Source organism: Montipora foliosa, chromosome 2 (genome assembly GCF_036669935.1).
Source record: "Montipora foliosa isolate CH-2021 chromosome 2, ASM3666993v2, whole genome shotgun sequence".
Lineage (NCBI taxonomy): Eukaryota > Metazoa > Cnidaria > Anthozoa > Scleractinia > Acroporidae > Montipora > Montipora foliosa.
Genome location: NC_090870.1, coordinates 47,280,102 through 47,292,601, shown reverse-complemented (window position 1 = coordinate 47,292,601; position 12,500 = coordinate 47,280,102). Strand labels below are relative to the sequence as shown.

Here is a 12,500-nt window from a genome sequence, read left to right as displayed (position 1 = left end):
AACTCCTTTCTCTTTTATATTTTCCAATAAAGACCCATGAAGAGCTAAATATGGGCGTTAATTTGATAGCTTGAAAATCTCAATGAAGAGGCGTCCTGGCATTTTTCTTTTTCTTTTCCCATACAGCAATGCTACTTTCTTAGGGTCTAGTCTACTGCCAGGCCCGAAATTACGCATTAGACTAAGTCTTCTGGCACTTCCCAAATTGCCAATATTAAATAACCGATGCAGCATGTTGGTAAGCGTCTTCATGACCTCTCGAAAGCGCATGCACACAGCAGCGATATGGATGATGCAAAGAAACACCCGATGTCGGACAGCAATACTAGTTGCAGATTCTAGTTCCTTCAAAACGATTTCGTTGACCAGTCTGTCGATCGATGAAACTGACATTCCTCGAGGTTGTTGTTGTCCCTTGCTAATCAACGGCATTGCATTTTCATCTAGATCGTGGCGATCTCTGGGTTCCGAGCAAACTTGTCACCTCTATGAGCTGATTCACTGTCTTGGGGAAAGACATGTTTCCCCTGGTTTTCTGAGTAGTGGCCAATATAGACAGTCAATAAAGGGATGGAAGATAATCGTTGAAAGTTATGTTGTGTACCGACGCCAAGAGATGAAACAATACAGATCTCAACGAATGAAATGATATATGAAATAATCATATATTGAACTGTGGATATGAAATTAAGTGAAGCTATGATCCTGGCAGTTATGAACGTAATTTTAGCACTTGCGTAGAGAAGCATGAAAAATGCAGGACTTCACGTTGACATATCTCAAAGTTGAATAAACTAGCTGCTGTCTACAATGTCAACTTATCCCCGAAAGTTCTGTGGTAAGCCATGCATATTAGGTACTCCTCCGGTGCAGAAAACACTGATAATGTCTCTAAATTGGGAAATTCATTTTTTTCTGTCTAGATATTCTATGACCTCGTAGCGCATAGTTTCCAGGGGATCGGCAAATTCCAAGTTTATTCAAAGGCGGACAGAAAGCTGCAGACTTGCAACTGCGGTCCCCCAGGGGATCGTACACCACAGTAGTAGTTGGTTCCGTGTCTGCTGGCAACCGACATAAGTGACAGAGTAACTTTTTTTTATATTAAGACTTACACACTGCCTAAAAGTGGACCTCTCAGACCAGATATGATGGCACGTGTCCATGTTTGACCCCAAACAACTTTGCCCAAGTTTGGGTGTCTGCTGACGTTTTCTTCTCGAGATCGATGTTAGTTTTGATGACGTAATCACTGGCGTCATACTAGGTGGCCATAGACCTTTTTGCAGATACGAAGCCATTTTTATTTCTATTGTTTCGAAACACATTATGGGATGCTTAGTGGGCAAATTAATATATATTTGCGCCCTGTGCATCCCATAATAGCTATTTGAAATAATAGAATGGCTGCCGTATCTGCAAAAATGGTCTATGATATTTACCTCCTCTTGGCCGTCCAACATACGGTAATAGCTTTGCACAATTTTGAAGGATTATCTAACGATGTTTGCTTCTCGAGATATTGCTCTTTATAGGGTGTATGGCGTCATCTACGACGTCATATCAAGTGACCATTGGGTTGCATTCCCCTTGATCTCCAATGTCTATAATATGTGGAGCTTCACTATTACATGTCATGAAATAAGAATTTTTCAGCTCGCATGGATTTTTTCCCTCCATTGGCCTTGTAACAATTTTTTTGCGCATTATTTTCTCTTGCTCTATCTTTTTTGAGGGGGAGGGCATGTTTTATCTTTTAACAGGAGCCAATGAATAGGAGCGTTTTTTGCAAGCCGATTTATTGTTAGATCGATTTTCCCGCGAAACCAGACCTGTCCAGCCAATCCCAAGTCTTGCATGAGAAGTTGTTACCCATGTAATTGAGAATAGGCACTCGCGCAAGCCAAATCTTATTTCAGAATTCGTCTAAAAATAACTTGATCTGTGAAAATGCAGTTACGCAGACCAAGTATTGGAGTGGTAGACTCCAGGTTCTGGGCTCCTGGTTTTGATCAATTTGGAAAGACTAGTTTTAGAGTTACAAATTAACGAAATGATGTATGAAATGAATCATATATTGAACTGCGGATATGAAATCAAGGGAAGCTATGATCCTGGCAGTTATGAACGTAACTTTAGCACTTGCGTAGAGAAGAAGCCTGAAAAATTCAGGACTTCAACGGAATTTAAACCAGTGACCTCGGTGCAACGCTCTGACGCTCTCAACCAACTGAGATATGAAGTCAATGACGTTGGGAGCTGTCTCATTTATGGGTTCTTATGTTCCCGTGATGAATGAATCAATGATTGTTGAAGTCCTGAATTTTTCAGGCTTCTCCTCTACGCAATTGCTAAAATTGCTTTTATAACTGCGAGGATCATAGCTTTACTTGAGTTTAACAAATTGTACATATATCACACCTTTCGGCTGCAACATTAAAATAAAGAGGAAGGCGCAGAGGAGAAACTCCTAGCCGCTTGGCTTGAATAAGGAAATACATTTACTGTTGTAATTATACGCAACTATATGTGTTCTACTGTGTATAAATGAACCTTGCGAGGTGACAGGCAACAAATTATGGTCGCGAAATATCTGTAAACAGCGGACTGTTTATCAGCAGGATGCCTGAAATGAAAATGAAAGCAATTCTTTGCTTTTGGCTCCATTAAACTACAGGTAAAAATCAACCCTTTGCATACCAAATGGCAATTCATGGCCACATACAGAGAAACCTCTTGGCACCTTGTCAAGTGTCCGCTTAATAGAGGGTGGGCGCTTAGTAGAGGTCCGTTTTTGGATAAATCGCACAATATTTGTTAATTATTAGCACATTAAACGGTTTTTATCCTACATAATTTTCAAAATCATAATATACATATATTTCGCATTTTCTATAAGTGTCTCAGTCATGTCACATTATTTTCCAAAGAAATCATGAATTGTGGCTTGCTTCTGGTTTTGAAGAACCATTTCCTGCAGCAGATCTGTTCATTGCCTTTAGATCTTGCATATTCGAGAAGCTTTTCTTGGGGTTTGTAGCGCTTCTCCATCGCATTTAATTTCTGGGGATCTCTATTTCTCTTCTCCGACACACGGCGGCTTAACAGAGGGTGTCCGCTGATTGGGGGTCGTCTTAATATAGAGGTCTCACTGTAATTACGAGTCCTCTTAGAGACTGGAAACCGCTGTCTCATTCTAGTGTCCACTTCCTAGAAAACGTTTTCCGTTTCCCGAAGATTTTGTCTGATTTGCTTGATTTTGATCGAATTTTGAGATTTTCTCGCGGTTCACGAATTGTTGACGGCTATTTAAGAATTATGGCGGCGTGAACAGATGATTCTGTTCGAGTTTTTGACTATTGTAGTAAACTAGTGTAGAAATTTCTTTCGTTGACGAAAATGATCTCCCTCTCGCACATGTATAAATTCATAGAGAAACGACCGCCGGAAATACGTCTACGTTCGCAGGCTAGGTTACTATGGTATGTTGAGCCCCAAAGTGTAATACAATAATACATAAATAGTTTACCCTTATTTTCAATACTGGATTATAATTTGGAATTCAACCTACCCTACTAGAGTGGTTTTCAATTGAGTGTCGAAAGTAATTAGCGAATTGCTTTGGTTTTGCATTACTTCACTCAGAGATTGGTTCAAAGTTCTCGCGCCACTTTTTCTACCAATCAGAAGTGAAACCAAAACCAATCGTGACTCGCGTGTTCACATTTTCCCGCCCTTTGTGTCCGTTACGTGTAATTACTTCGAGTTTTGATTGGTTACTGGATTGTTTCCGTCCTTTTTGATTGGCCAAAGTAATTACTTTGGTTTTGGTTTTACGTCACTCGATTGAAACTCGCTCTATCTTTTGTCATATTAATCATATTTTAATGCCTTCCCCTACTTACCACCAGCGTCAAATAAGGAAAACATCTTGTTATGTCTAATCATTATGGTAATTTAGTTGTGCAGTTCTTATAGTTTATCAGTCCATGTAAGGTTTTTCTGTTTTATATTTTCTTCTTGTAGCGGGGGGTCCAGGTATAAGCCCCATGGTTTCTTCAGGGCTCCCTTGTCATGTGTCAACCTTTTTTTGTGCTGTAATAATAGTGTGGCTAAATAAACGGAACTGCAAAAAAAAAAAAAAACAAACAAACAAACAAAAAAGAACACAAAAACTAAACTCCGCAAAGCATTATTTCCTTATCATTGATAATGCCATTGTTCTTCTAGGTTTGTCAAATACGATGAACCACTTCAGCTCCATGTCCATGACACCAAAATGCTCGTTCATCTTATTTTGTAGAATGCCATGATTAAAGGATTGTTCACATGGAAGTGGGAGACCCCGCTTAGGTTAGGTACCGCGCGTAACCAAAAAAAGCGAGCCTTCACATGCAAGAGAAATTGTATAGAGAAATTAGTTACCCCACCGAGGCGGGGAACCTCACCTACCCGGAGTCCCCCATCTCCATGTGAACAGGCCCTGAGTAAATGAAAAAATATTTGATAATCTAAAAACATATACCGTTTAAATTTCCGTTAGTGTCGACTGCTTGGGGTGGAAACCCGATTGAAATTTAAAGGGACACTGTCACGGGTTGACATGCGCAGTAGCATTCACTCTCTCCGAGACTTGTCGCGCTCGACCACCATTATGGAAATATCGGTAAGTTGAAGAATTCAGCATATATTTTGCATTAAATCAAGTTTATATAACTCAGCTAAATTAAGGCATGGGTCTCAATTTGCCTTAATTTGCTCACTTCAAAAGTGAGGCGTGGTCTATCTCTTACAGCTTCAGATGTAGACCCATAAAACTTTGTCAGCTGCTTACATTTTTAGTTTAAGTCAATTTCTTTTTTTTTTTAATTATGCAAATTAGGTCACGTGACCTCCATACGTTTTAAAAACGGCAACACTTTTTCGTGTGTTCTCAATTGTTTTACCGGTTGCATAATGTTAAGGCCGATTAATATATCACTTCTGTGCTTGGCCTTTGTTAGATATTTAAAAGCGAAGGCGTCAAGATGGGATAAAACTGCCTTGGGAGACTGGGTCTAGTTGAAAAAACCGTTTATTTTCAAAAACGGTAAAAAATTCAAAAAAGGCCAAGCACAATTTTGTAGAAGTTTGCATTACACATTGTCCTAAACCAGTCCGGTTTAATAACTCGCAACAAAAAGTGTTGCCATTTTTGTCTAAAGACATTTTATTGTTTTCTGGCCGCGTGCAGTCACGTGACAACATAAGCATAATTGGAACACACCAAATTGACAGAAATTACACATGTATGTGTCTGGCAAAGTTTCATCTTTCTAATGCGTAAGTGCTCCGACTTAGACCCCCCCCCCCCCCCCCCCCCATTACGTTTTTATTAAATCATTGTTTATCCATGCCTTAATTTACCTGAGAAAGCAAATGCTATCTTTATCTAAAGCAAATTCCCCTCTGTCTTCGACCTTTCGTTTCCGCCCTGAGTTGATGCGTTTACCGCCATGCCCGGATCCTCCGCTAGACGCCATTTTGAATTTGTGATTGCTAGTAACTTGAAAAAAGTCAGGCTGACTTTTTCAAATTTCGATCAGTTACACGAGCATGCACAGACCGTGACCGTGTCCCTTTAAATAGCAAGGTGTTTCAGTTTCGGACAGATAACTGACTGACGCAAAACATATTTGCTTTGCTTTGCTTTTCCGTGGTACGGAAACTGGACGGATAGTTTTTAGTTCTCTTTGCCGTCCATGTCCAATCGTCTATTCAAATGTTTGTCATACGGGAGCGGTTGAAAATGTGTGTGCATGAATGAATACATCTTTATTGAAAAACACAAATACCTGCAGACAAATGTGCACGTTTACAATGCAATCACATATACAGAATACAAGACGAAAGAACAAAACGAGAAAAATGTATGTAAGATTAAACGGATTAAGCAAAGTAAAAAAAAAAACATCGATTTGCAAAACAGTTAGTAAATTCGTCCAGCTAGCTTTATTTATCAAAGTTGGTATCCCGTTGCATTTTCATAGAAAGTTACTCCTAAGGGCTTTAGCCCACTTTTACATTCAATAACATGTCAAAAACGGTGCAAATGTACACGCTGGTAATTGAACAATTTTAGCAGGAATTAATTAACATGCTTTTAGGCATGGGCTGGCATAGTTGTAACAGCACTCGCCTCCCACCAATGTGGCCCGGATTCGATTCCTAGAATCGGCGTCATAATGATGTGGGTTGAATTTGTTGGTTGTCTACTCTTATCCGAGAGGTCTTTTTTGGGAATCTACGGTTTTCCCCTCCCCCCAAAAACTCAACGCTTGATTTGATTTGCGTTAACTTGTTGATTTCAGTTTACATTGTCCCCAATTAGTGCTCCAGCGCTAGAAGACTAGACACTTGAATAAAGTTCCTTTCCTTTCCTAAAAATGTTAATTACTACCCCCCAAAACTTTTGCATAGCCATTGTTTGCAATTTCCCTCCTGGGACATGAAAATTTCCCAAGACAAGTCGAAAACAATGCCTATGCAGATTTTTGGGGGGTAAAAGAGGTGTATTATGGGATTTGTGCAAGTAGTGAATTAGTGCTCCAGCGCTAGGAAGACTAGACACTTGAATAAAGTTCCTTTCCCTTCCTAAAAATGTTAATTTAACGTTCCATTTTCCTCAGTGTTTAGCGAATATAAATCTTAACCCGTAAAATCTCCCAGAAGGTCTGACAGAACTCCTGGAAAGGGATAATTGAACATTTGATAATCCTTCTCAAAGAGCTTAGCAAGCTGAAGAATCTTAGCTTTGGGAATCGTAGCGAAATTCGTCATCATTTTACTCGATGTATTATGGCTGAGAAATGGCGAAAAAGTCACTTCTTTGTCCATTCCTGTCCGTCGGAGAACGTACCGAGCTTCTTCTTGCATGTCGTTGAAATGACCAATGAAGTCGTACTGTATATCGCAAGGAAGACAGAGGCTTTCGTACGTTGCCCAGTGACGATCGTTGTTGAACCCAATGCTGGTTATGTAGTATATGAATTTCTTAAATGTTAACTCGTTGTCTGAACTGCGATCTGTGTAGTGCTTGAAGTTGTCTATAATCTTGGTTGCATATCTTTCCATGTAATGTATATCTGGCGTTTCAACAAACTTGTCTTGGTAGGCTGACAGCAACCTTTCGAAAGGCTCACGAACGAATACAAATTTGAAGTAAGTTTGGAGCCTCCATTTAATTTCCTCGTCAGAATAACCTTTGTTAAGCCACTTGTAGTTTCCTGGATTGTGAATGTCAAGGTGGACATTCGGGCGTTCTTTGAGAGCGTAAAATACTTTATTCCACTGAGTACACGCCACCTTAGGGATATAGCAATACAGTACTTTATACTTCTCGTTTACCATAAAATATCCCAATTTTTTCCGGTCAATAGTTCCGTTAAAATGGATAAGATTGTGCGATTTGCAATATTTCTTAAGATGATCTTGTCTCTCCCTTTGTTTCTCTTCCAAAGCTTGGACGTCGGTCTTCTGCATATGTAGATTTAGAAACAAGATAAAGAATGAGAGTAGTTTAAACTGTGGGTAACGAAAATCGTTTCTCTTTTAGAGAAGTTATCTCAGGCGTAAGAAAAACCTTTCTAAGTGCCTGAGGAGATTTACATGGAAAAAGTGTTAAAAGGTAATTAAAATTTTTAAAGTAAAGCAACTAGGTTGTTGACAAACGTTTCCGCGTCAACGAAGAGTTTCGAAAAGATTTTTCTGCATTCTGGCAACCCACTCAAATGAAAGGCAATCTCGGTTGAAAAAGAGTTTTGGGCCTAAACTATAGTTAATGACCTTCTTAGCATGTTTCAAAGTTCTAAAGTTGATGGCTTTCCACGTTGTTCCCAAACGTGGGGTTCGAATGTAGTTTCAAAATTTCCGGTTGCCGCTATGTTTATTTGCGCAATGGTTACCGCGAAAATTCCTTACTTACTGCGTGGTCAAAACATTCGTCAACATGGCGTAGAAGAGAAATTTATTTTATGTAACTTCTGTAATTTTCTGTTGTTTAGAGCCGGAGTACGTCGGTTGAGCTATCATTGTAAAGTGGTTTAATAAATATCTTAATTTTTTTTTCAGTGCGTGAGCGGACGGAATTCAACAAATCCTGCAATCTGATTGGTTCCGGGAGCGGGCGGAATTTTCTCATCCGGCCCGCTCACGGCGGGCGGAATCCTAGCCTTCGTTGCGTGAGCTTGTGTGATGGCCTTAAATTTCCATTTTTTTGACACCGAATCCAGATACAGAAGCATGGAAATAGAATTCAAATAAAAATATTTCTCTTTGAAACGTTCAGTTTGTAAGTCGCCTTAACACTATATTCGCTATCAAGCGCGGTGCGAGCCAACAATTAAACAAGTGATTTCAGAGAAAAAGGGAGAGAGAGAGAGGAAAAAAATTAAAATAAGTCATTTACCAGCTAAGGGTCGGTCCGTATAGCGAAAGACTGTGATCTTGGTCTTGAAAAAGCTGCCCTCGGCCTGCGGCCTCGGGCGTCATTTTCAAGACCCCGGTCACCGTTTTTCGCCACACGGACCTCCCGCCTGGCAAATAACATATATTTAACTTCCCTCTGATGTCATAGCATTGTTAGTGTCCTTCAGCCGTAAGATGAAGTTATTTTGACGTGAAGGAAATGTGGGAGATTTCTTCATTTTCACTGAACTCATCTTGAAAATTGTGTACAACTTCAAGTGTCCTGAACATTTGGTCTCTTACTTACCAAGCCGCTCAAATCTGCTAACAAGAACATTGACAAACGGACATTTACTAAATCTTCCTCAAGTAAAAAAAATGCATCTGAACAAAGCACATTCCAATATTCCGCTGCGACGAATTATTATTGCTATTAAATTATGCGATTGTATTCAAATGGCAGCCTGCCATTTCAGTCGCTCATTTCAACCTCGAGTGGTACTGTCAGTGAAGACAAATTAATGTGAGGATCATCACGTTTGTTTTTAGAATACTTGTTACAGTCAAGGTCAGCTATTTCTAAACAGTGTGTGTCAAAATTCGTAGGACATGTTTGTTTACCCTGTTACATATTGAACACCTTCTCGTCCAGTGTTGACAAACCAACCACGCATTGACGTCATAATCTCCCATCAAACTGCGATTGCAAAAAAGGTTAGGAGAATTTTTATAAGGGGTAATGCGCTCGAGAAGGCGTTCAAATCACCACGTTTAAGACTTTAAAACCGGTTTTACTTACAGGTATAAACAACCGCTTTTAGCCCTAATGGTTTTTCTGCCGAGTTTTCTTTTAAGTTCGCTAAAAAGGATGAAACCTGTGCTAAGATTATAAAACCTGACTGGCACAATAATAAAGCCTTCTTTTACAACTGTTGAATGGGGGAATCTTTGCTTACATTTTTTGCTTGATTCAGTGGCCTAAGCTCATTGTTTTCTAATCTACCAGCCAAAAAAGCAGTACTGAGTATTGACAGTCCATTTCATAATGAGCTATCTCTGAAACTTTGAGCGCAGTTTACCAGATAATCTCTGAGTAATGAAGAAAATTCGGAATTTTACAAAATGTATGGGCTCATTAGCGCTTTTGCACAGTTGTTCATGGCTAATATTTCGCTCGTTATCAAAGCTAAAAGGCTTGTGATTGGAGATTTAACTAAGGTTAACACGTTGTTTTACCTTTTCAAGTGAATATGGAAATAGCATTGCGCCTTCTTTCTGCAAACTCTGTTAATGAGAAAAAATTTAAACAATGTCGTCAGCAACGATTCGCCTATTGTTTGGGACACAATAGGTGACACACAGATGGCTAGTTTGCAAAAGCTGCATAACAGCGCAGCAGGTATTATAACTGGTGCCTCTAACTCCAAAAGATCTTGTGACGTTACAATACAATACTACAAAACATACTTAATTGACCGCTTCCCATAGGGGCTTTTCAGAGCTAATGAAACACAACGAAATGACGGAACAGAACAACAAGAACAACTGTTAAGAATTCCAACTGGCCGGAGGCCATCCTCGGAGACCCAGGGGCAGATCGCGGAGGCAAGGGAAAGTCAAAACGGGCGAAAGAAGATGGCGACGAAGAAAAACATAGTAGGGCGAGAAGAGCCCCTGGGGACAAGTTCTTACCAGACCAGTTCCAAACAGCAGAGGTAATCCTCAATTCTGATTGGTGCCAGAAATTCTTTGTGTTTTTCTGGCCAATCAGAGGTCAGCAGGCCGTGAAGTCGTTTCGTGTCTTCTTACACGGAAATCACTTGACCGCCATACTCGCCTTGGTTCGTTTGGCAAGGTTTTGCTCGAGGAGAAAAGTCTCAATCACAGCACAAAATATATATACAGGGAATCGTTCGGAATATCGGCGGAGAAATACGCTGGACCTTTCGCAGGTATTGGTACAGTAGCGTATTTCCAAGTGTGCGAAATTTGTTTAAAGATGTCCTCACCGATTCACCTAATAAAATAGCAGCGATTACTTTTGATCTCCTTTTCTTAGTCGAGGTATTTCTAGATTTCTTGCATCAATTGCTGTGGCTGAAATTTTGCTGATCTCCAGAGAAAACGTTTGCTTCTGAATGCTGCCAAAGTAACAGCTGATGTGTTCTTTAAAAGCCTTGCAAAGGGCAATACCCAGGCTGTGCAAATGTGCTGGCAATTCCTTTGAGACAATTTTACTTGGATAATGGACAATAATCTGAACGTGAAAAAAGATTAAAGACAGTTGTAAAGAACACAGGAAAGAGATTGTGAATATTTTATGAGCACCGTAAGTTGGGTTGTCATTAATGTTCTCAAGCAACATTAATTTTGCTCTAAGGAAATTTTTGTTTGCTATTTCATATTTCATACAAAAGTGTGCTGTGTGTTCGACAGTAATAACAACAACGGAGTCCTGAGGTTTCTAAAACAATGCTGAAAGAAATCTTCTCCAATAGTAAAACGAGTTTGGATCCATGTAGTACATAATCTGAGTTGTACCTCTGCAAATATAAAATCTTAACCTTGATATTTCTCTTTACATCAAAGATCCCAAAAATGTGACAACTTATAATAATTATTTCACATTCGTTCAATATTTTTTATTAATTTGTCAGCGTTATTGGACACATCAGAAAAAGTAGCACAATATTTCAGTTTAGGGAAACAAAATAGAACCTCAAAATATGAACCATTAGTAACTGATTTATGTACTATTTTCATATTTCCCACAGAAAGAACGATAAAGCATACTCTTTCTATTGTACAAGTATGTTGAACAACGACAACAATGATATTAATGATAATGATAATGATAATGATAATGATAATAATAATAATAATAATAATAATAATTATTATTATTATTATTATTATTATTATTATTATCGTTATTATTATTATTATCGTTATTATTATTATTATTATTACTATTATTGTTGTTGTTCAACTGTATCCAGCTGCTTGGGTTTTGAAATCAGCATAAATATTATACTCAGGCAAAATGCAAAATGTCACTGCAGCATTAATCTAGATAGACAATTGTTCAAAGAGGTAAAGAGCACTCCACAGAATGACAGAAATGTGGTCACTGATGAAAAGAGAAATTATTTTCTCAGTTTAAGGGATGGGAAAAAGATTACTCCAATCTTTACAAAAGGGCTACAGCTTCATACCTGTGTAATACTATTGCAAGGCAATGTTTTAAAGGGTGTTTGCTGGGTCCCAACTGCTGCTATGCTAATGGTACAGTGCTGCTCAAAGGCCCTCTAAAACTTGTTGCTTGAAAAGTATCTCAAAACCAATTCAGTGAGCAGTATTTTGTTTTTTAGATTTTGAAACCATATCATAATTCTGTGACCCAGCACCTGATGTGAGAAAGAACTATAAACTGAAGAAGAATTTGAAATATTTAAGAAAAAGCTGAAAGATGAAAAAAATTCCACTGGAAGAATGCAAAATAACGCTTCTCACTTGTTTCCAAACAAATCAGGGAACGACGCTAGACAAACTTTTGAGATAAACCTGACCAAATCTAACAAACTAAAACTGGTTGTATTAATCTTGATTCATTAATGATCCTCTAGAGCGGCTCAGGTGGCATGTGTGACAATAAGCCGGAGCACTTGGCGGAACATCTGTTCTGAGCCTCCTAAAGGATAAGGATATGGCATCTTTTGTAAAAAGTTAAACTAAGTAATTTGCGAAAAACTTGAAACTTAAGGATATGCCATTATAACAATGGCAAATTTCATTTTCTAGTACACTGTCAGTGTAATAAAACATGTGTTTCTACATCAACATACAGTGTGTGTATGTATACAGAATTATTGGAATTGTGTATACCTTGACAGATATTCCTTTGCTTGATTTTGGAAAGCAGTGGCAACTTGATTTTGGTGTTTGGGTGCTTTCCTCATGGTGATTTTTTGACTCACCAGGACAATACATCACCGAGGTTGGTGGAATTGGCTTAATTGGTACATTTTCAAAGGGAATTCTATGACCCTTTTCCA

At 38.8% G+C, this 12,500-nt stretch overlaps 1 protein-coding gene across 9 annotated transcripts in view; it reads right to left on the bottom strand.

Moving 5' to 3' along the window:
* Positions 1-5,795: 5,795 nt before the first annotated feature.
* Positions 5,796-12,500, bottom strand: part of LOC137993307 (carbohydrate sulfotransferase 11-like) — a 14,670-nt gene continuing 7,965 nt past the window's right edge. For 8 of the 9 annotated variants that reach the window (XM_068839068.1, XM_068839067.1, XM_068839065.1 and 5 more), the window contains 2 exons: positions 9,682-9,729; positions 5,796-7,515 (listed from right to left, as the gene is read on the bottom strand). In XM_068839068.1, coding sequence (XP_068695169.1) covers positions 6,688-7,515; positions 9,682-9,729 — 876 coding nt within the window. In that variant the 3' untranslated portion in view covers positions 5,796-6,687. The remainder of the gene's footprint in view (positions 7,516-9,681; positions 9,730-12,500) is intronic. The other variant, XM_068839061.1, reaches the window with a different exon arrangement.